This window comes from Watersipora subatra, chromosome 9 (genome assembly GCF_963576615.1).
Source record: "Watersipora subatra chromosome 9, tzWatSuba1.1, whole genome shotgun sequence".
NCBI lineage: Eukaryota > Metazoa > Bryozoa > Gymnolaemata > Cheilostomatida > Watersiporidae > Watersipora > Watersipora subatra.
In genome coordinates this window covers 55,843,208-55,868,630 of record NC_088716.1, presented here as the reverse complement: position 1 = coordinate 55,868,630, position 25,423 = coordinate 55,843,208, and the positions used below count along the sequence as shown (strand labels likewise).

At 36.4% G+C, this 25,423-nt stretch overlaps 1 protein-coding gene across 2 annotated transcripts in view; it reads right to left on the bottom strand.

Annotated features, from left to right (window-relative positions):
* Positions 1-3,094: 3,094 nt before the first annotated feature.
* LOC137404669 (intersectin-1-like) overlaps positions 3,095-25,423 on the bottom strand; it is a 53,510-nt gene continuing 31,181 nt past the window's right edge. Inside the window, exons 19-35 of one of the 2 annotated variants that reach the window (XM_068090894.1) lie at positions 24,856-25,014; positions 22,630-22,815; positions 21,737-21,986; positions 20,643-20,816; positions 15,295-15,386; positions 14,527-14,633; positions 13,494-13,569; positions 13,250-13,357; positions 12,538-12,636; positions 12,156-12,323; positions 11,875-11,946; positions 11,638-11,772; positions 11,319-11,449; positions 9,101-9,183; positions 7,076-7,162; positions 4,408-4,581; positions 3,095-3,938 (exon numbers count right to left, since the gene is read on the bottom strand). In XM_068090894.1, coding sequence (XP_067946995.1) covers positions 3,757-3,938; positions 4,408-4,581; positions 7,076-7,162; positions 9,101-9,183; positions 11,319-11,449; positions 11,638-11,772; positions 11,875-11,946; positions 12,156-12,323; positions 12,538-12,636; positions 13,250-13,357; positions 13,494-13,569; positions 14,527-14,633; positions 15,295-15,386; positions 20,643-20,816; positions 21,737-21,986; positions 22,630-22,815; positions 24,856-25,014 — 2,283 coding nt within the window. In that variant the 3' untranslated portion in view covers positions 3,095-3,756. Of the gene's footprint in view, positions 3,939-4,407; positions 4,582-6,634; positions 6,713-7,075; positions 7,163-9,100; positions 9,184-11,318; positions 11,450-11,637; positions 11,773-11,874; positions 11,947-12,155; positions 12,324-12,537; positions 12,637-13,249; positions 13,358-13,493; positions 13,570-14,526; positions 14,634-15,294; positions 15,387-20,642; positions 20,817-21,736; positions 21,987-22,629; positions 22,816-24,855; positions 25,015-25,423 lie in introns of both variants that reach the window. The other variant, XM_068090895.1, reaches the window with a different exon arrangement.

Sequence of the window (25,423 nt, the reverse complement as noted above, 5' to 3'; positions counted from 1 at the left end):
TTCGCTTGAGTGAAACTGGTCACTTGCATTGCAATGGTATAGAATTGCTAATTTTTAAAATTTTAATGTTCAATACAATCAATATTTCAATGGTGCGGTACAAGCTCAAAATTTTTTTTTCTATCTCCATTGAATTTTATATAATTTCAATATCAGCAATTTGGTGCACTTGCCTCTGTTTATTAACCAATGCATAACAATGGCAAAGAAGGCTTGGTGGTGCACTTACCCCTGTATATGGGGTAAATGCACCACCTAAACATACATTTTTAGCGCTTCATATCAAGCAATGATATTTAATTAACAGTCTTCTAGTGCTGATATTGTTGCTCAGAACATTCTGGAGTTTCACAATGACCAATATTAGACTCAAGTGTTTAGTTAAAGCAAAGCAGTAAGACTGTGAAATTGAATTACCCTTTTTCGATGGTGTACTTACCCCACTTGACCCTACTGGAAGTTAATAGACTGAATTGATAATAGGGAAGATGCGCTGAAACTTAGGGTGAGTCTTGCAGCAAATTGTGTGAAAAATTTACCGCAAACCCGGCGTAAGTTTCAGAAATTTTGTGGTCATAAAGTTTTTGTGCTTTCGCTGTACAAATGATCAACTTTTTGCCAGTAACTTATGTAATAGGAAATATTTTGCCTTCAATGAAGTTATTTTAAGCTTAACCTGATTTGTAAGGATTATAAAGATTCTGTTTCCTGCATAAAATAATTAGCTTAATGTGAGGCCGAAGATCAGCTCATTGAAGGAAGTGCAGCAGGTAATTGCTGTAACATTTACTCTAAAGGGCAGTTTAAGTACCGATAATAAGAAAGCAATAAATTTATAGACATCTAACGCTGCCTCGACAGATCCAACACTAGTAGCTCTCGTGTGTCCTCAGCTACCTTTATAATCTTCATTGTCAGTGTGATTGCAAGTTGACAAGAGATGGGCTTGAACAGAGCCGCATTGAGAAATTAAGAAAGACATATAATACTTATAATAATAATCAATAGTATTTATAATAATAACAATATTGATAATAATAATAATATAGTAATACTAGTAGTGCAGCGATATCATTTTTACTAATGGTTATTATTCTCATGTATGTCCGCATCGTAGCAATTATAAGCCAGCTTAAATTACATGCAGGAAGTGTAGCCAATAGTATTAGACATACTACAGCACTCGCTAGTTTGTATTTAAGATATTTAATTTACGATTAGGACTAGCTGACAAAAGTGGGTCAGGCCAGCGTAAATGTGTGAAGGTAAAAAACTGCTTCCTGTTTGTTATAACACGTTTAGAATAAAAAGCTCTCCAATATTAATAAAGTTAAAATGGTTGCATTCATAAGTCACATATTTATTACAATGATCCTTTTACGGCGTAGGAATGGTGGCTTTGTGTGCACGGTTAGTTTTTGTCAGACGCTTTGCTTTCCTTTTTGCTGCCAGCACTTTAAACCTTTAACACTACAAAAACTTATTAACTGAAAACACTTTAGCTGGTCAGTTTGAAACTCCATGCTAGTACTACTATCAGTATATCAGTAGAGAGAGAGAGAGAAGTAGCATCTCCTTGACTCTATGGACATTGGCAGTAGTACATGTATAGCTACTAATCAGCAAGAAATGGTTTCAGAGATCCTCAGCTTGATAAGTAGGATATGCTGATAAGATAAAGGTGAAGTAGGTCCTAGGGCTAGCTGAGAACTAGTAGCAGTCTAGTAAATACAGCCATTTCCAGTTCGACTTACAAAATGCTCAGGAGCTTGTGAAGAGACTGTTATTTTATTTTTATTAGTCACTGAAAATATTAGCCATGCTTTGCCTTTTCAGTCTCACAATTACATCATTCACGAGTTCATCTTTTAAAGAAACTAAACAATTATTTTTCTACGTTTTTTATTAGTTTTTTGTTGTTATGGTTTTACTACCATATTAGTGATCATTCGTTTCCACCCACATTTCCATTATCAGCGTGCAAATGAAAATTTTTCTGTACAATAAGCTAACTCGTTTATCCTTGAGTAAAATATCTTTGAAGTTTTTTACATTAATATATAGTTGACTTGTTTAATATCTCACTTAAAATAATTACTGCAATGTTTTTACCAATATAATATAAAAACAAGAGATAATAATTGATCACGCACTGATTTATCTAATGGTAAATTTCAGCTGTTTACTTATCAATACTAGAGCAGTTAGAGTAAGGGCAGTTAGAGTAAGGGCGTGTATAAGTATTTCATGCAATATGCATGTATACAGCAAACATAATTACAGCATTCATATACATACATGTAGTATATACATATACATCTACATACTCTAGATATAAATATATACAGTACGTACATTAACAAATGTTTGGTTATTGATTTGAGCTAATGCCAACAAAAGTTGTACTTTTGTGACATTTGAACAGCGCGCTTATTGGACATATATACAAATAAATATAAATTCTGTTCACTTGAGCTAGTCTACTGTTACAAACACAATCTCTTGAGGTTATTTGTAACACAATTTATCTTAATTTTGTAGAAGAAAAGATGGCTAATATATGGCTAGCCATTTTACTCGCTATTCCTGCACTGGTTCTCAGTTCCCTAGAATCGCCAGATTTGCAAGTAGACGTCCTTGAATGTCAGCCTACCTACATCCTGGTCGGTTGGAACGCCACAGAGAAAGAGAGCATCGACTCCTACGCTATTCAAGTGGAAGATAACCCCAAAGAGTCTAGGGTCACTTATGAATTAGGGCTACCTTACATTGACACTGAAAACAGTCAAGCTAAAGTACATGTACACTCATCCGACCACCACTACAACATCTGTGTGATAGCACGCCTAAGTGAAGAAGCCACAATATACTTGAACATTACAGAGGTGGCGAAATGCGTAGAAGCAGCTACAATTAGAAGTATTTTACCAATCTCACTAGTAGCCTTGCTACTGACGCTAGGCTTCTTCATCCTTTGCATCATGACTGGCTACATTGCTTGGAAGTGTTCAGCAAGGAGAAGCAAACCAAAGGATTATGAAAAACCGGAGGAGAATGGAAATGGAGACATAGTCCCACTGACACACATAGAAGACTGAGTAGTTATCAGCCCTTGATTACGAGTCACATGACCATCCCCGTGTGCCCCTCCCATAGTCACTTACAACATGATTTCTACCGTCCCCTTATATTTCATAATCTTATCAACTGCATAATAACTTGAACGTTTTTTAGAAATGATATGTTTGAATGCTATATTAAAACAATATAGATACAATACAAAGAAGAATATCGAGTAAGAAAATGCCAAAAAAGGAATGCCATACACAGGAACGAAAGACGTGGCACCAGAGAGAACAATTTACTGTAATTCATACAAGGAAGTAACAGTATATTCTTATAATGAGTACACAAAAACTCCTAGCTGTACATATGACTAGCTAGTTTACCAAGAACTCCGAACTAACTGAAACAATGAGATTCTATTAAAACACACAACAGATGTGAGTCATTATGCTTCACACGTTTACTATGGAATGTCCTAGACATGTTAAAATCATCGAAGTTAATGTGTTCCCATTAATGATGTTCATTTTATCTTCCAAGCAATGATGCCTGAAAGAATTACAAATGAAAAAGTGTTAGATAGTATGTTTTGCTCAGTATTTTGCAAAAATGCATGAATTCCCAAAATGCAATGTAAAACTGTCAAAACTTATCGCAAGTATTTTTAAATTTTAAACTGCTGGCAGTTGATTATCGATAAGCACGCTGACTCGGCACAGGTGTCAGTGACCTGTAGAGTTGAAGGTCGATTTTAACAACAATATCTCCGGTATTAACTTCCTGCAGACGAACATACTTTAGAATTGGTCCTCGCTTCTCTTTCGTCTCCTTGAGAATATCTTTCACCCGTAGTTCGGTGCGACCGAGAAAGTCTACAACCAGTCAAACTGTTACGCCATGCAATCATGCTGTCCCAGCAGAAGAACATCTGAGAGAAAATTCAGGAAAGAGTTACATATGGAAATGTGTTAGATAGTGTGTTCTGCTCATTATTTTGCAAAAGTGCATGAATTTCTTAAATGCAATGTATTTATGTTAAGATTGCCTAGTCTATTAGCAAATTTCAAAACCTGATGACTAAAAAATTAGTTTTAAAATCACACAAAAATTTTCCTAAATATTGTGAGTGTAAAATTGTATTCAATGTTAGCTCATGCTCCAAGGATTCCAATAAATAGGGCTAGAATCTAGGTAAGACTAGTTTGCAGAGGTATCCCTTGAAGATCTCTGGCTATTTAACTGAGAGTTCACACTGCTATACCAGCCTCTACGCACTGATACTATAATCGTGTCATGCTGTCTTATCTACAATGCAGCTAAAAATAACCATATTTAACCAACCGTTGGGAGAAAATCTATCCTGATCAAACACAGTGAAACAGAGAACGTCATCTTCAACACTTTTGATAGGAAACTGCATACTTGAGTTCCATTTGGGATTGAGAGTGTTGGGGATGACCTTAGTCTTGTGAAGGATACTACCCATTGTGACCTCACAATAGGGGTCACTCTTGCCTGCAAGTACGTGAACATGGCGCAGGCTGAGAGACAGCAGTTACTACGCAACTCTTGTGATCCCGTAACTGCCTAGCTAAAGTTCCTAATTTGGGTATGTTACTTAAAGACTTACAACTTTCCAAATAAACATTATCAAGTGATTTTCTTAGATATAAAGTATTAACATAACTAAACCAAGTAGGAGATTAAATATTATATTATATTATTATTATATTATATTATATGTTAAACATCCGATATGTTTAACATCTCTTGTATGATGAGACAAGTTTGGCACCAAATACCCTCTCCACAACCAGCAAAGCCTAAGTATGTAACTAACACACATTATATGTTGACCTACACAATGCAAGCTATATAAAGTAGATTAGTAGCTACAATGCTTATTATCTGCAATAGACCCTACATATAAGTAACAGATATCATTTGATGCAAGGTATATAATCCTGATTGATTGGAATCGTAACTAACTAGTTTCTATGCTCTCTAAAGCCTGGTTCACTATGTATCGCAGTATGCGAGGGTTGTCCTCTCCACGATTATTCGTAGACCATGTGAATATGTCAACGATGAATTCACCGAGGCAATGCAGATATGCCAGAAAAAATTGCAGTTGTACAACTTTCTCGATACCATTCGCTGAACATCCACGATAGTCTGCGCATCACTTAGACGATGTCGATTGGCTGTCACAGGTTGCGCGACCTATATTACCCTTCATGACAGTTGCTGCAGGACTAGTACTTCATCAGCTTCAGCGACTGCTTCTTATAACAAGAACACTATGTCACCGATTATGAGCAAATGGGTTTGTGATAGTGTGAACAATGTTATCACAGACGATCACCGATGTGTTGCGGGATTACTGCCGATATACTGTGATACAGCGTGCCCCAGCCTTAACAGGCAACCAAAACATTAGAATGCAATGCTAAGCCTGGCTTTAATATATGTACACAATTGTGAGCAGCGATGTGATGTAGCCTGTAAACCCCAAGACTTATGAACATTAACATTATTCTAACCACAAATCATTGTGAGATGTAAGAGCCGAGTTCAATAGATTTAACATTTCCTATGGTGGTTATGAGGGGCTAGACGTCACATGAATGTTAAGTGCACGCATTTGACTGCACATGATAGGTACTAGGGCTATGCCTTGAGTGACCATTGAGATATATACAATAGCCTGCACATGAAAAGGACTAGGGCTATGCCTCATGTGAAAATTAGGACGCATGTGATAGACTACACATGAAAGGGACTAGGGCTACACTTTAGTTGAACATTGGAATACATAAAATTGACTGCACATGAAAGAGACTAGGGCTACACTTTAGTTGAACATTGGGATACGTAAAATTGACTGCACATGAAAGAGACTAGGGCTCTGCCTTATGTCATCCTTGGAATACACACTAACTACACACAATCAAGTAAGAATAATAATTTTCACCTAAAGTGTCAGCCAAGGTTATGCATTCAATTATAGTTTGCCTCGGCGAGACCAACAATTATCATTGATGGTGGAATGACACCGGTAATAGTAAACAAGTGACATTGATAAAACAGCTATACTTGTTGCCTGTTAAAAAGATTTCATACATACCATCTATAAGAATAATTATATACCAATATCGCGCAATAGCGTTGTGATTTACCATGTATAAAAACCATGCATTGCTTTATAAATTCACGTTAACTAACTAGAGAGGGAAACAAGGTTGCTAAACAGCGAAAAGCATTGAAAGCGAGAAGCTGTAAAAAAATTAGGTGTCAAGGTCTTTCCAAGGAATAGGAGAAATAAGCTGAGTACATGTCAAAGATATTGTTGTAACAATTGACATAGTGTCGTAGTTTTCCTGCAGAACTATCGACAAGATGCAGTGTATGCATTGCGTCATTACACTCAGCCAGCCCCTACATTGGATTATTTTAGATTACAGCAAGAGTTTATCTACAGAAATTTTTCTAGTGTAACCCGAGGCATAAGCTGCAAACCAAACTAATATTATGTCTACAAATATGAAAGCAAACAAAAAGTATGTACCGGAGACTGGCTTCACACCGACAATGTCCACTGCTTCTCTCAGCACAAGTATAAGTCGTCCGACTGGAGGTAGTCTCACTGCATAGCCAAGGGATTAGATAAAGCATGCGAAGCTGCCTATCATTTAGCATGATTACAACAGCGCAGATTGGACTTGTAATCAGCTACCTTCACTACACTACATGAATTTCTCTAGGAAAACTGTTAAAATATAAAGCTGTGCTGCTGAAAAGGGAGCGATGTGTGCAGATCTATAAAAATAAGCGAACATGTTATGAAAGTTGCTTGCTTACAAACTTGTGTTCAAGTTTTATGACTAGAAACAGCGCATTTGTGACAAAAGCAAACAAAAGAGCAAACGTTTATGAGTTTGTGAGCAGACAACTTCCAAAAAAGTTGAAAATGGCTGCCAAGCTGCCAGCAAGCGAGAAAAATTCTTACCAGAGGCATCTGAGGCGAGAAGGCTTACACCCTCTCTTACAATAACAAGAAGCCTGCCGATGGGCTTTGACAATGGGCTGGCAAGTACTGTCAAGTGATAACAATGCACAAGTACAGATGCCTGCTTAAATGCATGTCAGTAACACTCAAGACATGCAATGTTTTTAGGACAAATGAAGAATACACTGGTAGCTAAACAGAGTTGCACCGCTATCACTAACATTACAAAGGTGACAACTCCAAAATTATTATTGATTCATTGACTAGATACCTGCGAAAACATAGGCTAGTATGATTATGATATGTAAAGTTGTTAGGATTAAAGAAGAATACACTGGTTAATCAAGTGGAGTTGCGCCAAATCCATTCCAAAGATGACAACTCCAAAATGGTTGTTGATTAATTTATTTGCTGTTACATTCTGCAACAGCAAATAACGAATAAATTAAATCAGCAACAGAAAATAATAGAAAAGATACAAACTTATGCAGTTAACACCAAATTTCTATTTTCGGAAGAAACAATTGCGATAATATTGAAAGGTTTACTTTTTTTCTTTGGCACAGAATTTTAATTAAAGATTTAATTTAAATTCTTGTAGTTAAAAAGAAACTCAGTTGAGTGTAACATGATTTGATCAGAAGCTTCAATAAATTTGCAATCAGACTGAGTGATACAACAGAACTTGGTTTGATTGCACGCTGCCTCTTTCCTGTAAGCAACTGCGACTACATAATACTAACAGCATCATCATTGGGTTCATACTACACCCTGATCCTTTTCAGTTCAACTCAAGATATTTTAGCAAGTTTTCATGAAAGAGTGAAATGATGAGTTTATCTTCATTGTCAAGAATACTACAACATTTGCTAATGAACACATATTCGGCAGCTGAACTGACGATCAGTGAAAGACGAATGAATTTGTAAAGAAATTGAACCCTGACTGATTACAGTCAAATTGCAAAGTGCATTTGTTTAACTTGCTCTGAGGTGTTATATGATATTCTGACGCATAGATGGTAAAGATGGGGCCATCACAGGATATTCCAGCGCAGATTTTCTGGCACTACACTTTTTAGCAGTGGTATTTTCATACCAAATAAATTATTTATGCTTCTATACAGTAAATAAATAAAATGATGACAATAACAAGAAAATGCAATAAACATTATTTTATTAGTGAATTCTTCAAACTACATAAAAATAAACTGAAATTTTATTTTAGTTTGGCTTATTTTACTTATTCAGTTTGGTATTTTACTGGCCGTTTTATTGCGGATTCAACGTTAGCAGCTTTAATTGATGCAGCTGACGATCTGTGACCATGCTGGTTTATCTTGTTAATCACTTCACCATCTTTAGTGTTGATTCTTTTTCTAAATGAACGTTTATGTGCCTACACAAGAAGCATTTTCCCACGATTCTATAGAGTAGCATAATTTAGACTGAACAAAAGAGTAGTAAAGCATTATCATGATCTTTCTTGGAACAGTAGTGCTTAATCGAAAAAACAGTCCTGAAATAGGTCTTAATTCAATCAGTAAATTGCGTGTGTGTGCGGACCAACTCAAATTCTTATCAATTTATGTGTTTATGCCTATGTTTATGCTTTATCAATGTTTATGCTCCTATCATCAAATTTGATTGAAGGATCTTGTGAACTACATTATATGTCAAATACATGTATGTAAATTTAGTCGTTATGTGCAGTTTCTTCTCCCACATTCACTTATAATTTGCAGAGCCGTAAGTCACAACGAAAGATGGATAAATTCTAAACTTGTAACCTGTGCCAGAATGTCTGTGCTAAAACGTGCAGCGCCAGAAATTGTCACACCAAAAAACCCATTCCGATCTGATGTGAAAACATCTGATTTGTTCAACTTGAGCTACTCGTTCATTATTAAAGTAGGCATTGCAGTCAATAAATACATGTATATTGAAACCAACTGTAAGCAGGAGTTGTCACAACTATAACATTTTTGTTCTTTGGCAAATACCAAACTTGATAAAACTGACTCACAGGATTGGGCTCTTTCCCGTTTCACTCTCTCCATAGAGAGTGCTTCCTCTGTTGCCATAGTCAGCCGTTTTAGCCAGGCATTTCTGTAGTAAGTACAATCAACATACTAACATGAGCCTTAGACTCATATCAATTTGTGCCCAAAGCATATACATGTAGTTATATACTAGTCAGCTGGCAGTCCCTTAGGCCATGAAAGATTGGCATGTAATAAGTATGTGCACAATTATACTTGGATGTGAAAAGGTGGTCGAGTGGAGCAGTGGTAGAGCTCTTGGCTTCAAATCTGAATAATTATTCCAGTTCGACACGCATGTGGTGCAATCTTTTTTCCTAACGCTCTTAGCGTGGCTTCGAACAAACGGGCAGACGAACATGGCTCTTATTATAGTAAAGATTTGTTAATTGTCACTAGAGTTTTAATACCAATGATGCCATAAACATCTGACTTCAAACAGAAGTAACTCTATAACTAGCTATATGTACATGTAGCTCTATTATTAAAGCTGGTATATATGTATATCTATATGTAAATCCCTAAGTCTGTCATCATCTGTTGTTTGGTGTCTGTCCAGCTATAGCTATTATAATCTAGCAATGAAAAATCCCGATCGCCGAAGATTTGATCTCGGAGCTTCTGGTTCACAGGATAACAAACTAACCCTTTAAGCTACACAAGATATAATGAATTCATTGAGCAATATGAGTCATTATCTGGGTTAAAATACGCATAGCGACTCTGCGATACGCCCCAACATCACTAAAACAAGTTTAGCAATTTGTATACTAGCTTACTCCAATTAACCAATGGCAGCAACATTACCTATCACTGTTTATAAGCTGTTTTTAATACCCGTGCAACGCTAGGAATTCGGCTAGTATATCTATCTCAAAGTTTGTCATTCGTCTGTCCAGTTATAGCTATTAAAATCTAGGAATGAAAAATGTGCTTCGTATTGATTGTATATTTTGTATAGATTGTAAACATGAGCACCTAACCACAAGGCTAAGCCATTCTTACCTTCCAATCGTTCTCAACATATACTGTATACCCTTTTCGCAATTGCAAACGCTAAATTATAATACAGTGCGCCCTCGAGTCACGATGCCCGCTATCAGATTTTTTTGAATTAATATATGGTACACAATGTTTTTTCCCGTCCTAATAAGCTAATGCTCCTAATCGATTTTTTCTGCCATGCGATATCAGCAAAAATTTCTCAAGAAATTACAATTTGGCAGTCGATTACGACAAAATAACAAAAATGGCAATAAGCCTTTTGCCAAAATATACAATGCTTGCAATCTTGATTCAGCGTTATTCGTTATAAGTTATAGTAGAAGCGAATTCAAAAACAGATAAGTGATAAAATTTTAGTTGAAAGTTTAAGTTTAGTTTAGTAAAATACTAAAACTTAGTTTCAAGTATGTGTTCAGTAAGCTAAATTCATTTAAGTTAAAATTCAACGTTTGTATAATGTCTGTCTTGAAGATTAGTATTCCCCACAGTAAATGTCGCACATAGCACATTGCATTGTTAGATTTCCTTGCAGATCATAACCACTAAAATCAGTAAAGTTACTGTAGACAACTATAGTTACTAAGGATAATATATTGGTCTGTTACTAATTCTTATTTAATATGTACAGTACGTATCTAAGATTTTGATGATTTCACCAGAGGGTGTTTGCATTAAATAATTACTGTGGGTTGCTATACCACTCTATACAGTATTTTCAATAAAACACTGAAAAAAATTAAAATCATATACCGTAATTATATACCAAATAATTTTTCCTGGTAATCGTAGCAAAACAGACTTTATTTAGCTATTACTTGCTAATTATTTAACATTACCATTTAAACACCTTTACAGTTTTTTTGTTTTGTTTCTTAATTTATTTCAACAAAACACTTTTTTCATTATCTGAAATTTAAAAGTTACAGTTGTTTGAAAAACTTTGAACACTTTAGCAGTCGTTTTATTTTTTCTCTTAATTTATTTGAACTGCACAAAAAAGTTGTTTTTCATGATATGAAGTTTAAAAGTTAGAATGGTAAATGTTGTATATGTTAAATGAAAATAATTTTTCTGTGCAGACTTTTTTATTACTCGGGCAATGCTGAGCATTCATATACTTGTATAATAAAAAAAATCACACTAGTAACAAAACGCTCATATTAATATCGCTATAGATATATACGGTAGCAAACATACCTTTCTGTAGTGGTTGTGCATTTTATATCAAGCACATTTTCTATATGGCAAATTTGAAAACAGATGTTGTCAGTCTCTGGTTTTTCAGAGTTGGTTGGCTCTCTCACTGATATCTCATTTAGAAACAGGGGCTGAAGAAAAAACAATATCAAACTTCACTTCATAATAATAAGTTACATTATTAATGGTGCATATGGAGTACTCATGGCCAGTCCAAATTAAAATCTGAAATTCGCTTTCTCAACTGAAGAATGAATGAAGTTTTGATAACTAGTCTAAATGAGAACATCATAGATATAATCATAGATGTATTACTTACAGTCTTATACATCTTGAATATGGTACCCTTCGAGTCCAACTGAAACACTTTTTCTGTTGAGTTGTTAGAGACGGGTGTGGTGAAAAGTAAGAAGTCATTAAAGAGAAATGCGTATAACTCTCGTCCAGATCTCAACTACAAGCATAGAAAGAAAAACGAAATTGTGATAAGCTAACTTTTGTATTGGTACAGCAGATGATAGACAGCAGTATTGTCTTTGTAACCATGGCGATATACCTTAGTAAGAACTCCGCTGTAGATAAACTTCCTCTGCCCAAGAACATTCGTCAGAGAGTTGAAAGTGATATGCTGTAATAGAAAACAGTAAAGAGGCTAATATGTTTCAGAATCAGGACACAAACAGCGTGAAACTCAAGTACACTGATGATGTAAAAGGTTGACCTCTTGATGACCTCCTTCGGGCCAGTTGTATGATATTAACAAACTACTTTCAAAGCTTTTGAGGATAGGATGTGCGTTTTCAGAAATGGACTGAACTGTCTATAACCACCACCTACCTCTGGAAGCCCCTCACATGACACATGATTCTGTACCCACTCGAGCTTATCAGAGTTGTCCTCTTCTCTCACACCTTCATTCACCTGATTTGCTAAATCCTGGGCCTTGCTTGAAGCGTCTTCGATATACGAATAGTCAGGATGGTCTTGAGACGTGTGATTCAGTATCTGGAACAAAAAAACATTTCTGATGACCACCCAAGATAAAGATTTCACTTAAAAATAAAACAGGATGTATGAAAGTATGCTGAAATACTTAGCATAAAAACATGCCTGAATAAGTGCAGGGTTAAGCCATATCTTATCTTATCCACTAAAGCAATATCAGGAGGGCTATGATACATCCCCCATATCATAAAACAACTGGACAGGGAGAACTCACCCTATTCACTAGTAATGGGTACTTTGTTATCCTTTGCATAGGCTTGAGAATATAGCTACTCAAAGGCATTCCGTGCACTCTCTCGTCTTGCTGGCATTTCTACAATATGTCGCCTTTTCTAGACACTCATCTACACATTCCCAAATCGCTTTTAGAGTATTAATAAACAGTTCAAAGTCTATACATTTTTCACAGATTTGTTGATTTTATTTTGCAGACAGATTTGTAAATTCTAAATGATTTATGATATAGACCAGTACAGAAATTGTAGGTGTTAATTACAGTAACCAGGCGCGCCTGCAGTGAAATACCAGATGATCAATAGTTTCACCAATCCACACGGTTAAAAAACTCCAAAGTACTCAGTTTTTTGACTGCGTCTTATTCTCCAGGTCCCAAGATAAAAAAGTTGATTACAAGTTATGAACAATGCATAGAGTAACCTCAAAGACTGATAACCAGGTCATCAGTGTCTTCATGTTACCAGAAGTACGACAAAAGACAAGTTTTATAATCGCTTGTGATTTCAAGTGACAAAAACTTGCTTGAGTTGTTTTAAAAAAGGAATAAAAAAAAACTTTCATTGATATTTTTGGTTTCGGTAAATCTGTAAAAGCTAAATGCTTTTCACATGAACAATTGTATCAGCATCATGATGCATGATGCAGATATAGTTATCAGTAACACATTGATGTAGAAAATGCAGTCTCACAGAGATGAACTGGCGAGCATCACTGTCCGTCTCGACTCTCCTCTGAAGCAGCTGCGCTGCATAGAGCTGCCGGCTGCAGAACCTTATGTATGGAGTCATGTTTGGGAACTAAAATATGAAAGGCATACAAAATTATATAAATTATTTCTCAATACACAATGCATAGAGTTGTCTTCTCCTAAAGGAGAGTTAGCAGCACTAGAAATCAGCTAAGTATTAGTGATGAGGTATATAAAGCCCTTACGTTCTCCACAAGAATATCTCCGATACTGTTGATAGGCTCATCCTGTCCACAGGAATTTTTGCGAACTTTAAAAGCGCTGCAACAAAAGCAAACATTAACTTCCTCTACAGAATGAAACTGCGTGGAGCACCAACTGTGTGTATATCTGATATAAAACTGTGTGGAGTACCAACTGCAGGTATATCTGATAAAAAGTCTGCGTGGAGTACCAACTGCATGTATATCTGATATAAAACTGCGTGGAGCACCAACTGCGTGTATATCTGATATAAAACTGCGTGGAGTACCAACTGCATGTATATCTGATAGGCAGCAAGAATATCCTTCTTACTGCATATTGTATATAGATGTAATTCATGTGTATATAATATGAATATAGGTAAAATGTATATATAACAGAAAAGGTTAATATTTTAGGATTTTAGAGAAGTCAGGGGGAGAGAGAGATGAGAGAGCAAGACAAAAGAGCGAAAGAGCTGCTGTAGGCGTGTTGAGAATTTCCAAGGAACATCTCTATTAAATTTTAGTCATGATTGCTTACGCTGACCGGCCAAACTAATGCTTGAATCAGATGCTAAATTGTAGGTGTTAGTACTTGAGCATTTGAAAAAATATCTGTAAAAGCAAAGCATTCTAAATCATTGAAATCAGCTGATAAGAGGTAACAAAACAGGATAATAAAGAGGTAAATGCTGTCAATAATTGTAGTCTATAATTTGAACTCGTATAAAAATGATTTTACTATACTGTTACAATAAATTGCGCAGTTGAACTGACAGAAATTATAAAACCAAAAAGTAAATACATTAGATACAATTTTACATGTATTTAAAACAAAGGTGGGTAAATTATAGTCTTTGCTTAATACGGTAATTAATATTACTATTTAAATCTATGAGCCGCCAGCTAAAACAATAGCAGCAATAACATAGACATAACCATCAGTTTAAATTATTCAGTGCCATGCAGCTGATATGACTATGAAATCTATGAAGCTGATACATCTATGAGTAGTGACCCACTTCAAACTCACTTTATAAGCTTCCTGTTGCAGTGGATCAACTCTTTCCAGTTGACAAAAATGGCTTCCAACTCGGACTCAGGTATGCTGAGTGATTCCTTAAGTGGCTCATAGAACGCCTGCAAGACATGCCATCTAGTTGGCTATATACAACGTAGAGAGTTTCAAACGTATATTTGAATAATCGAAGCTAAAAACCACATTCAGTAGTCTGGTCACCAACCAATAAACTTGGCTAAACCATTTCACATGAACTGACATGTCAAGCAGATGCTCCTCAGTTCACCTTATTATAAGCAGTGTAGAAGCTCTTTGATTGTTAAGGTATTTTAAAGGTATCGCAAATTTCAGTTTATGAACTTTCTGTTACTACAACCTTCAATTGACTATCTATCCCTACTTTACAACACTATTAGATAACCAACTTTTAAAACACGTCTGTTCAACTCCCTCAAAATCCCTGAAATCTGTATTTTCATTTCTTTTGGCATGTAACGAAAAAAAATGATTTTGTTGACGATTACCGATGTCAACAAAGTTATACGTACATACCAGCTGTTAGTCATGTTGTTATCGTTACCAAAAATTATGGTCAATGATTTAATTCAGCTATTTACAGATACAAAAACTGATGTAGATTAGCTAGCCTCAGGGGCAGTGCACATATTTGGTTATATACCATGAACGTTGTAATGAATGTATACCATGAATGCGTTAGGAAATGATACCCAATCAATGATATCCAATCTTTAGATCAAACATACGCTGAGTTATACAGACCTCGATAGCCACACACATATCATTCACATATGCCTCTTCCGTGTCTATTAGCTCAGCTATTGCTTGCTGTCTTTTCTTCTCTTCTTCAGATACTGTCAATGTACATAACATAAAAGCTACCAACAAATCTAGGAAATAACCATAGCGGATATCTCAGAAATCTACAATAAAAGGCATCACTGATTTAACCAGTTTTATGGTCCTGTACAATTCCTCCATATCTTTGAAGAAGAGGTACTTTAGATTAGGAGTTGTTTCCTTTTGTTGAATTACACTTGTGAACACAACTCTAAGTATCATCAGCTTAGTTAGGCCCACATGAAAAGCAATTTGTGTAGCAAATATGACATTCAAGCATTATATCATCCTCAGAAGAACATGGACTACTACATACTACACCTATAATACTTGCTATCTGTAAAAAGTTGAAAATACGAAGATTCCAAAGATGATCAAAGCTAGTTATTATAAGCTTTTAAGTGCTCAATAATTTTGACAAATGGATGATAGTAACATCATATAAAGGTATTTTTGATCAAATAAGCCGAGAAACAAACACATCTTACAGAAGTTTTAAGTTACAAATGCTTATGTAACAATTAAGCCTTTTGACAATTTTAGGAAGCAAAAGTTATGTAGTTTTTAATAATCATGCTAATGTTATGTTAAAGCTTGGATTGCACTCCAAATCAAACTATTAAAAAACTTATCGGAGACTCTATTGGAATGATAAAAAATCAATCAGAATGAAAGAGAAGACAATCTGCGGGTTAGTAAAACTGATTATTATAGTGTTAGTATAAAATCAGTCATGAAAATTTTAAGCGTGTGAAGAAGCCTTTGCAACAAATAGACCTCTCAGGTGACATACAACCTAGTGCCCTTCAGTAAACTACATGTGACTTAGTATTGACTAAGTCACATGTAGTTTACTTTGGTGCCATTTAGTTTTAGTCATTTAGTTTTCATTTGGTGTCATTATTTTTAATATTTTGTGAAGGTACTTTTACACTATCAGTATAGATTAGCCGAATGTCCGGTGTTGCACAGGTAATAAAAACAGCTTATAAACAGTGGCGGGTAATTTAGTTGCCTGCCATTTGCCATTAGCCTGGCACATCGCCAATGACTAATTTGTGTAAGCTACTATCCGTATTGCTAAACTTACTAATAAGAGCCGTGAGAGCAAGCTGTAGTGACGTTGCGTAACGCAATGTATTTAACTTTAACGTATGCGTATTTTAACTGACAACAATTCATATCGCCTAATAAATTCATTGCATCTCGCGTAGCTTAATCGGTTAGATTATCACCTGGTGAACGGGAAGTAGTGGATCTTTCCTTCCTAGATTTTAATAGCTATAGCTGGACACACCAAACGACGAACTTTGAGTAAATTAGCAGTATTATAGATAGGCATGGGTACTGCCAACTATTTTACAACAATCAATTTTCAATTTATCCAATACTCTATCAATATGCAATACTGAGCGAATATTTGATGTCAATACCAAACACTGTAATTCCCCAAATATTTGCCTTAATGTTTAATCCTAGCAGTACTGTATTAAACATTGAAGCTGGTATTCAGGTTTTGGATTGTCTACCAAAATATGTCTGCCCCTCATGTACGTAGAATACAAAACTGCAAGTGAACACATTTTACATAATCAAATGATTCACTGACATTTAACTTGACGAAAAATTTGATGAAGGACATCAGAGCATACAGACTCTCCTCGAGGTGAGACAGACACTCGTAAAGTTACTAAGCCTAAAAAGCTTCTAGTCATCTTTAAAATTCCAATTGATAATATCGGCGTTGTCTCAGCTCATTTTCTCTTACACGTTGTTATGTACATTTCACATGACGTACCTTATATGTAGTCAAACCTCTACTCATGGTCACATCAGCATGCAAACTTCACGAATACGGTAATTTAATGAATATTTGATTCTATCTTCCAAGTATTCTCAACATACAACTTTCCAAGTTTCTCACAACATTGTAGCTTTGTACGCGAAATTTAAAAAAGAAATTGAAAGACTTGAAAATGAAAAAAACATTAGTTAATTTAGTTTAGACTCGAGGGAATAGAGAAATATACTTAATAAGCTAGTAAAATATATCTATTATTGTTATTGTTGTGGCTTCGAGCAATCGTTTAGCCTCAACTGTATCTATAAACTTGGAGTTATCACCTACATGCCAATTTCAACGATAGATGACAAGCATGGTAATTACTCTATTGATGATCAGCTAATGAATCCAATTAAATGCACTTTTAGTAAATGCTAAATGCATTGGTTATAAGGCAGCCATTTGGTTGTTGTAGCCTATAAACTACAAAGTTCACGGAGACGCATTGACACACATCTGTATATCAACTGTCACCAGACACTACTAGACTATTCTGTACCCTTATATATTCCAGTCAAAGCAAAACTACCATAATCTATCATAGTGATAGCAACATGATCCGAATCTACCCACTACATATGTTCCCCATCGTGTCCCTCTACACACGGTAAAGTGCCAACAAAACATATTTTTAATTGATTACTATCATTAATGTAATCTGTAACATATAGTTTAGTTTGTTACATACTTATGTAACACATTTATTTTAATGTTGTGTAATTCCCGATATATTTATTGCTAAGCCTTTACGCTGTAAAACAAATTAAATGAAATACATGGTATGGGAATATTTTCTGCAACATATGATTTTGACATACACAGCATATCTAGGAACTAACTTCGCGTGTAGAGATATAGGTTTACGAACTAAAGCAGTCAACTGTCATGTGGTTAGAAGAGATGAGTCAAGCTATAAAAATGTTTCAACACTAGGTAGGTAGAAGCCTCATCCTAATTCTCCATGTCTCATTGTCTCTCAGTCTTCTCAAGAAGGCAGACAGAAGATTGAATGAGGAAACACCGAATGAGATGCATTCATAAGATATATTATGCGATATGATTCCATAAAATTAATAATAACTTCAAGACCCTGTAAATAATGTGATGGAAAGGAACTCATACGTGTAGCGAATAGGGATTGGAAGTAGTAGTCTAACACCATCGTAAATTTTGACTAACAGTTTGTTTGATTTGTTTATAGAACAAGGAAGAATGGGTAGACAACTTGACGACTGTCTACCTACTCGCAATCCCTATCTGCCCACCGTGTACATCACTGCAGGCACGCCTGGCTACAGTAATTAGCGCCTACAATTTCTGCAGTTGTCTAAATCATAAATCAACTAACTTTTTCAAATCTGTTGGCAAAATGAAATCAAAAATCTTGTTAAATATGTTTAAAATTGTAGAAGTTTATTAAAGCTCTAAAATGATTTGGATAAAAGAGGGTGCCAGTGCTCCAAGGCTGTTCGTATTGCCTGACGAGCTGATGATGAGGAAGGGCGGGGTACAGTTAGCGTGTCAATTATACTCGGTGAGCAGATAGGGAGCAAGTAGACGGTCTGTTGCGCAAGTGTCCAACATTTCTTCTCTCCTTTGAGGAACACTAGCTAAGCTGCAACAGTGCACGAGATGGTGTTATTCAGTTTTGACAGAGCACTCACTTTGACAATACTGTTACCACATCACCACACCTTAACACCACAGCACACATACCGTAAAAGCTCTATTTGAATGCCACGACATCCTTTTTCAACCCTTTTACTATAGCGGCGTTTTATTAGAGGTGACATTCAAATAGGGATGGCGCTGTAATTTTCGATGAGCTCGTCAAATTTTTGAAAAGATAAATTTAACCCTTTTATGAGTGGAGCAATGCTAATGTTGCCTATATTTTACACTCTCTTTCGGGTGGAGCGACATTAATGCCACTGGCCTCAGCATTTTTCCTATACCGTTTTTCAAATACGCCGAAGTATCAGACTGAGTTAAGCAAGGAACTACTCTGAGTAAAAAAATATTAGCCAGACGAAATTATTAATTATTTCGATGGTGTCGCTTTCAAAGTTTTAAAGAAAAAACTAAAGCTTTAGAATCAGAGAATGAACTTCGCTACGCCATACTAATGGCTGCTATTACGTCGTAAAGTATTCCTGAAGAGTCTTCTCATTGTTCATCAAAACGCTTTAAAGTCTTCAGATCAGATTGTAAACCACATTATGGATGAATTTGAAAACAATGGATCAAATTTAGAACTTAATGACACCGAATAAGAGTGTGGTTCTTATGATTGAGACTATCAATCTTCTAGTGGTGGCCAAATAGAAGTGGCATTCAATAAAAGGGTAGTGCTGTATTTTTAACCCTTCTCCTACAGCGGCGTTCTATTAGAGGTGGCGTTCAAATAAGGGTGGCGTTCAAATAAAGGTTTTATGGTAGATGCTATGATATATTTGAATACTCAGATGTATCCAGACACCTTAGGCTATAGATGTATTCAGACACCTTAGGCTATAAATGTATTCAGACACCTTGGGCTATAGATGTATTCAGACACCTTAGGCTATAGATGTATCCAGACACCTTAGGCTATAGATGCATTCAGACACCTTAGGCTATAGATGTATTATGACACCTTGGGCTATAGATGTATTCAAACACCTTGAGCTATAGATGTATTCAGACACCTTGGGCTAAAGGTTAAATTCAGAATGTCAAACTAATTTACGACATGCTGGGATATATTGTCACACATCAAGATATGTTGAAAAACCTTCAATTATGTTCAAGATTTAGATAGTCTTGCTAGTCATGACCACACATGGTACGACTAGCTCACATTTGGTACGATTAGTCCACACATAATACGACTAGCCCATACATGGTACGACTAGCCCACACATAGTACGACTAGCCCAAACATGGCACAAATAGCTCCCACGTAATACGACTAGCCCATGCATATTACAATTAGCTCACACATGCTACTACTAGCCCACACATGTTACAACCAGCCCACACATGTTACGGCTAGCCCTCATAGGTTACAACTAGACCACACATGTTAAGATGTATAAACAATTGCTGGAATGCTGGAAGATGATGCAGATGCAAAGACGACAGATGACTTGAATATTCTGCAAGCGGTCCTAACTGGAATGATAAATTATAATTGTTTGAGATTTCTAATTTCAACAAAAATGAATAAAAGTAATCATTTTTGGCTATAAATCAGCATCGTAAAGAGAAATATTGCATACTGTAGTCACTATAAATGAGGACATTGGACAATGATTAAAAATGTAGAGAGATTAGTAAAAGGAAAGGAGAACCCAACATTATAGCTTTCAATTGCAATTGTTTACAAACTACACACGAGTGCATCAGCCTGACGAGAGACGATAACTTCTGATTTCCCAATGCTTACATGGTTCTGTGTAGTGTTGTACATAGTTGGAAGGAAATACTCCAGTGGTGCCATCAAGCTGTCCAGTCCACCAATCCGGATCATCCTTGTTCACAACAGCAATGATATCGCCTTGTTGGAAAGACAACTCATCATCATTTTGCGCCGTATATGGATAAGAAGCTTGAACCTTGCCTGCACGTAAACATTCTTGAACTAAACAGGGTGCTGGAGTGAAAGCGTCTTTTAAACAAAATAAGACGTCACACAGCATGATCCACATTTCCACTGCCCAAAGGCTATACAACTGCAAAAATTTGCCAAATGCACTATTCCACTGACCATAATCTATATACATGGAGTTGTACACTTGCACCATGTACACTTTACTTGACCTTAAGCTATATTTTACTGACGACCTACGGCTTATAGCCTTCAGCCATCAGTGTAGTTGTACAAAGTACACTGTATTACTGACCATAAGTTATATGCCTGTACATTTGTACTAAGTGCAGTACCACTTGTACCGGTGTTCCAATTTTGCTAGCACTTTGCTGCCATGAAATAGTTGCCAATGCGGATGTAACTTGTTGAGCAAATGTTGCAGACGATGTGACTGCTTGAATTTGAAGAGATTGAATCTATCACCAAATAGTTCGTTGATGAGATATATCTTTGCACATTGAAATAGAAAAAAACCAGTTAATCGCTGGCCTCAGAAGGTAATCCAATAGAGCTGAAAACTTAAATATTGATAGAGCAACTCTCAACTCTCATGGATAGTTGCCAGTCAAGTCACAATGGTTGCAATGTCGGACCAATAGGAAATTGATTCATACTTTGTATGAACTACACATTGTCTATTGTCTCTAACAAACATTGTCTCTGAATGAAACAAGTTGGTTGTAGCTTCATTTAGAGCCCACACACACTCGAACTAACGCTACTCTTACCCATAATCCTGTGCATACTAATAGCTGTCTCATTCAGTCTTAATTGACAGCCCTGAACATGAGTATAGTTCTTTCTTTTTTTATCAATCAGTTGAGCTATAATACACACTTTTCATGCCACAACCGCAAGATACAACAATGGTTTTACGTAAGACCGCTTACCCTGATGCACAGGTGCTGCCGCAGGAGCGGGTGCTGCCACAGGAGCAGGTGCTGCTACTGAAGCGGCTGCTAACGCAGGAGCAACTGGTTGAGCGAGTGCTGCGGATGATATGACCTCTGAAGTCCGAGGAGACTCCATCAGATCCGATGCAGGAGTGGAAGGTCGATCGTTAGCCTTGCTCCCACTACTAGGCAACAACTTGATATAGTCTTTCGGAAACCAGCCTATTTGCTTCTTCTGTCCCTTGGCCTAAAAAGAACATGAGCCATGATAATGTGATAACCCCAAAGTTGGTAGTTCATTTAACATGAAATACAATGCAGCCACTTTTTACATCAGCTTTGCAAAAATGCTGTTTGTGTTTACAACAGCAGCCATAGCAGTATGCCCAGGTATGGTGGTTGGTATGTCTCATCACAATATTTCCATTCAATAACATGAAAAAAGGTATCCGTATTGGTAACGAAGTAATTTTTAACAAGTTGCACACCTTGTCTGGAGTTGCACACCTTTGCAGTGAGTGAAAAACAAGTGAAAAGCATGCTACTAATTTTTTTAAAAATAATCAATAATGATTGTGAATGAAATGATCAGTTTTAAGCGTGCTGCCCAGAATACAAAATTGAGGGCTGACTACATAGTATGTTGTATCAAATCAAAGATCTATTTATACAAATTATTGACTGTGTTGGCCTCAAGTTACTGACATCCCACAACTACTACTACAGTAGTACTGACAGACTACCACTACTACTACAGTGCTACTGACATACTACTACTACAGTAGTACTGGCACACTACTACTACTACTACAGTAGTACTGACAGACTACCACTACTACTCCTACAGTACTACTGACAAGCCCTCACAGCAGTACTATTAATCGACCTACCATGAGCTCTCCTTCCCACCATCCTGAAGGAGATTTCTTCTTGATATGTATCAGCTGGTTTGGCTTGAGAGACAATTGTTCCTGCCCACTAGCTTCGTATGCAGCGATTACTCTACCTATCTCTTTCGCCGGAGGACTGCTAGAACTGGCTGCTGCTGGAGTTGGAGACGGGGCAAAGCTAGCCGCCTGTATAAGGTGAGTTTCAATCACAGACCTTGTTCTATCACTTCTCTCATAGATACTCACAAAACTCGTGCATCAAAATACTATTTTCGAGAGAAAGTGTAAAATCTCAAACATGATAAGCCGCTCCATATAGTAGCGTAGGCAAATATCGTGAGGGAATTTGGATGAATGGAAGAGGCAATATGGTAAGGAGAATATGGATGGCAACTTTACACACATGGGAGATAAATCACATATATCTAAAACCATTGTATTCAAGAGGGAGCAGACCTACTCATATAAGCCGGAGGACCTAAAAAGGTTTAATAATCAAATTATATGAGTGACATAAACAGGCTGCAGGTCAGAGAGATACATAGCCAATACATAGCTGTCTCACACAAGGAAACATACAATGTTACATATAGTTTAGTTAGATGTAGAGGAAGCAGACAATATTTATTAATAGATAGCTAGTAGTTACACAAAAAGTGACACGCTGCAGAAGATAAGGCGACACGCTGCAGAAGGCTTACATTCGCCATTACAGACTCGACTTGTGTAAACTGAAAGCTGAGCATGTGGTATGGTTTTTGGATTGCTGTCGGGCTCTCGAGGCTACAGCAAATGACTACAAGCATTAATAGCAACATTGTTACAAGCTAGCTATGATAGCGAAACCGCTAAAAGAGAACGACTGTGGTTTGGATGCTCCATAATATATCTTGCTCTTGTTTCTTCATGATTGGTAAGAGCCCAAAACTTGCTGATCGATCAAGGTCACACCAAGGTCATTTCGAGGATAGTTCACACAGGCATTGTGCATGCTAGAAATGCATGTCCCGCACTCTGATTGGTCAGATCAATTTCCTGTTATTGCTGGCAGACAACTTAATAGCTAGCTGAGTTCTTCATAATTTTAATCAGTTATGAAAGTTTCTTCCTGCAAACTTTTAAGCAGCTTCTGTCATGGCAATAACAGTTACTATTAGACCGAAGGCTTGCTGCAAGATCTACTACTACGTTCATGAAAATAACAAGTCTTGCAAATCTAAAAACACAAATTGTCTTCTTTTTGTGAATGGCTAATCCACAAATAAAACACAATTTCCAAAACTAATTATGGTGAAAGAGAAAGAGAGAACAAGGGTCGGAGGTGTGAGCCACCAGCAGAGTCATCCCATAGCCATAAATGTGTGGCTGATTTTTCTACGTGCGTATTAACGATTTCTTAAACAAAAGATTTCTCATTTGAAGATGGAGAAGAGTGTATTCGTGACACCACTACTTACAAAAGGCCTTCAGATCGTGTGACAAAAAGAGCATGTCTTTATCGACTAGTTAGCACCGCCTAGTTCAAAACATCTGACAGAGCAGAACAACTCCAAACGAATAGATCGAGATGTAATTTGCCTGGCTTTTTCTATGGTGAAAGTTCAAATATCTATTTACAACCTATGAATGACTTGGTAAAGTTGAACCTCAAAAACAATTTAATATTAAACATGTATACACTAAAACTCGTTGACTGTCATAGGTGTACCATAGGTAGAGTGAGGCGCTGTGCTTTACCATGCCTTAACCGGTCCCGCACCTCTGTTTTCTACGAGAAAACTGCAGCTAAATGTCAGCTGACCTCTAAAGCTAAAACTTGTATCCCAGAGAGATGAAATCGATGATTCTGACCAATTGTCAAAATGTTGGCCGATTGAGCCACAAACTCAAAAGCAAGCATCTTGCCAGTTTTTTCTTTAACAAACATTACGTCTAATTAATAATATTATTATTACTGTTATTGCCATAATGTAAAACTTCCAGCGTTCCAAAAACTTGAACATTTCGATTTAGCATATTTGACTTTTCAAAAAAGCACATGAATACAATAACCCTGTCAGGTTTTTAATTTTTTGCTTTGTTAACAAATAGCCAATACAACAAATCTGAACGATACATATATAATTTTTAGATATTTTTAACTAAAATAGTCCTATTAAATAATCTAATACCGTATTCGCTGTTAAGTGCGTTTAATAAGGACATGGAAGCGGATAACAAGCATACTTTGATAGGAGGGCTAAGCAGGGGAGTAGGAGGCGCTGCCCTTGGATACTTCTTGGCAGAACTGGGGTGGTTAGAAACAAGCGGAAGGGATTCTACATTGCTAGTGCTTTGACGACTAGGAAGCACTGGCAGTGAATTGTTAGTCTGCACACCTTGAAGCTAAAACATAATGAGCTGAAGATAAATAAAACCACACAAGCTGACAGCAACTACTATGAAGGAATGATGACTAGAGCAAGACAACAAGCGACTGATAGTATAGCAAAAACTGGCAGAAGCGTGTGATATGCCGTGTACAGTGTACATGCAGTGAGTAACACAATATGATATGATAGTGTAAAGCATCCTACAGGAGCTATGCAACCTTTTAATGCAATCTTAGTGATAATTTAATGCATCGCGTTCAAGATTTAAAACTACTTTCTCTTGTAAAAGTGTGACAACTAGAAATATTTCATTTTTCAGTGTACTAGTTTAACCCGTTTCTGTTCATAAGTCATGTTTCCAAATGTCTTCTACGATTTCAACTTTGTAAATCATTCCACTTCTGAAAAAGTGTCTAACCTTT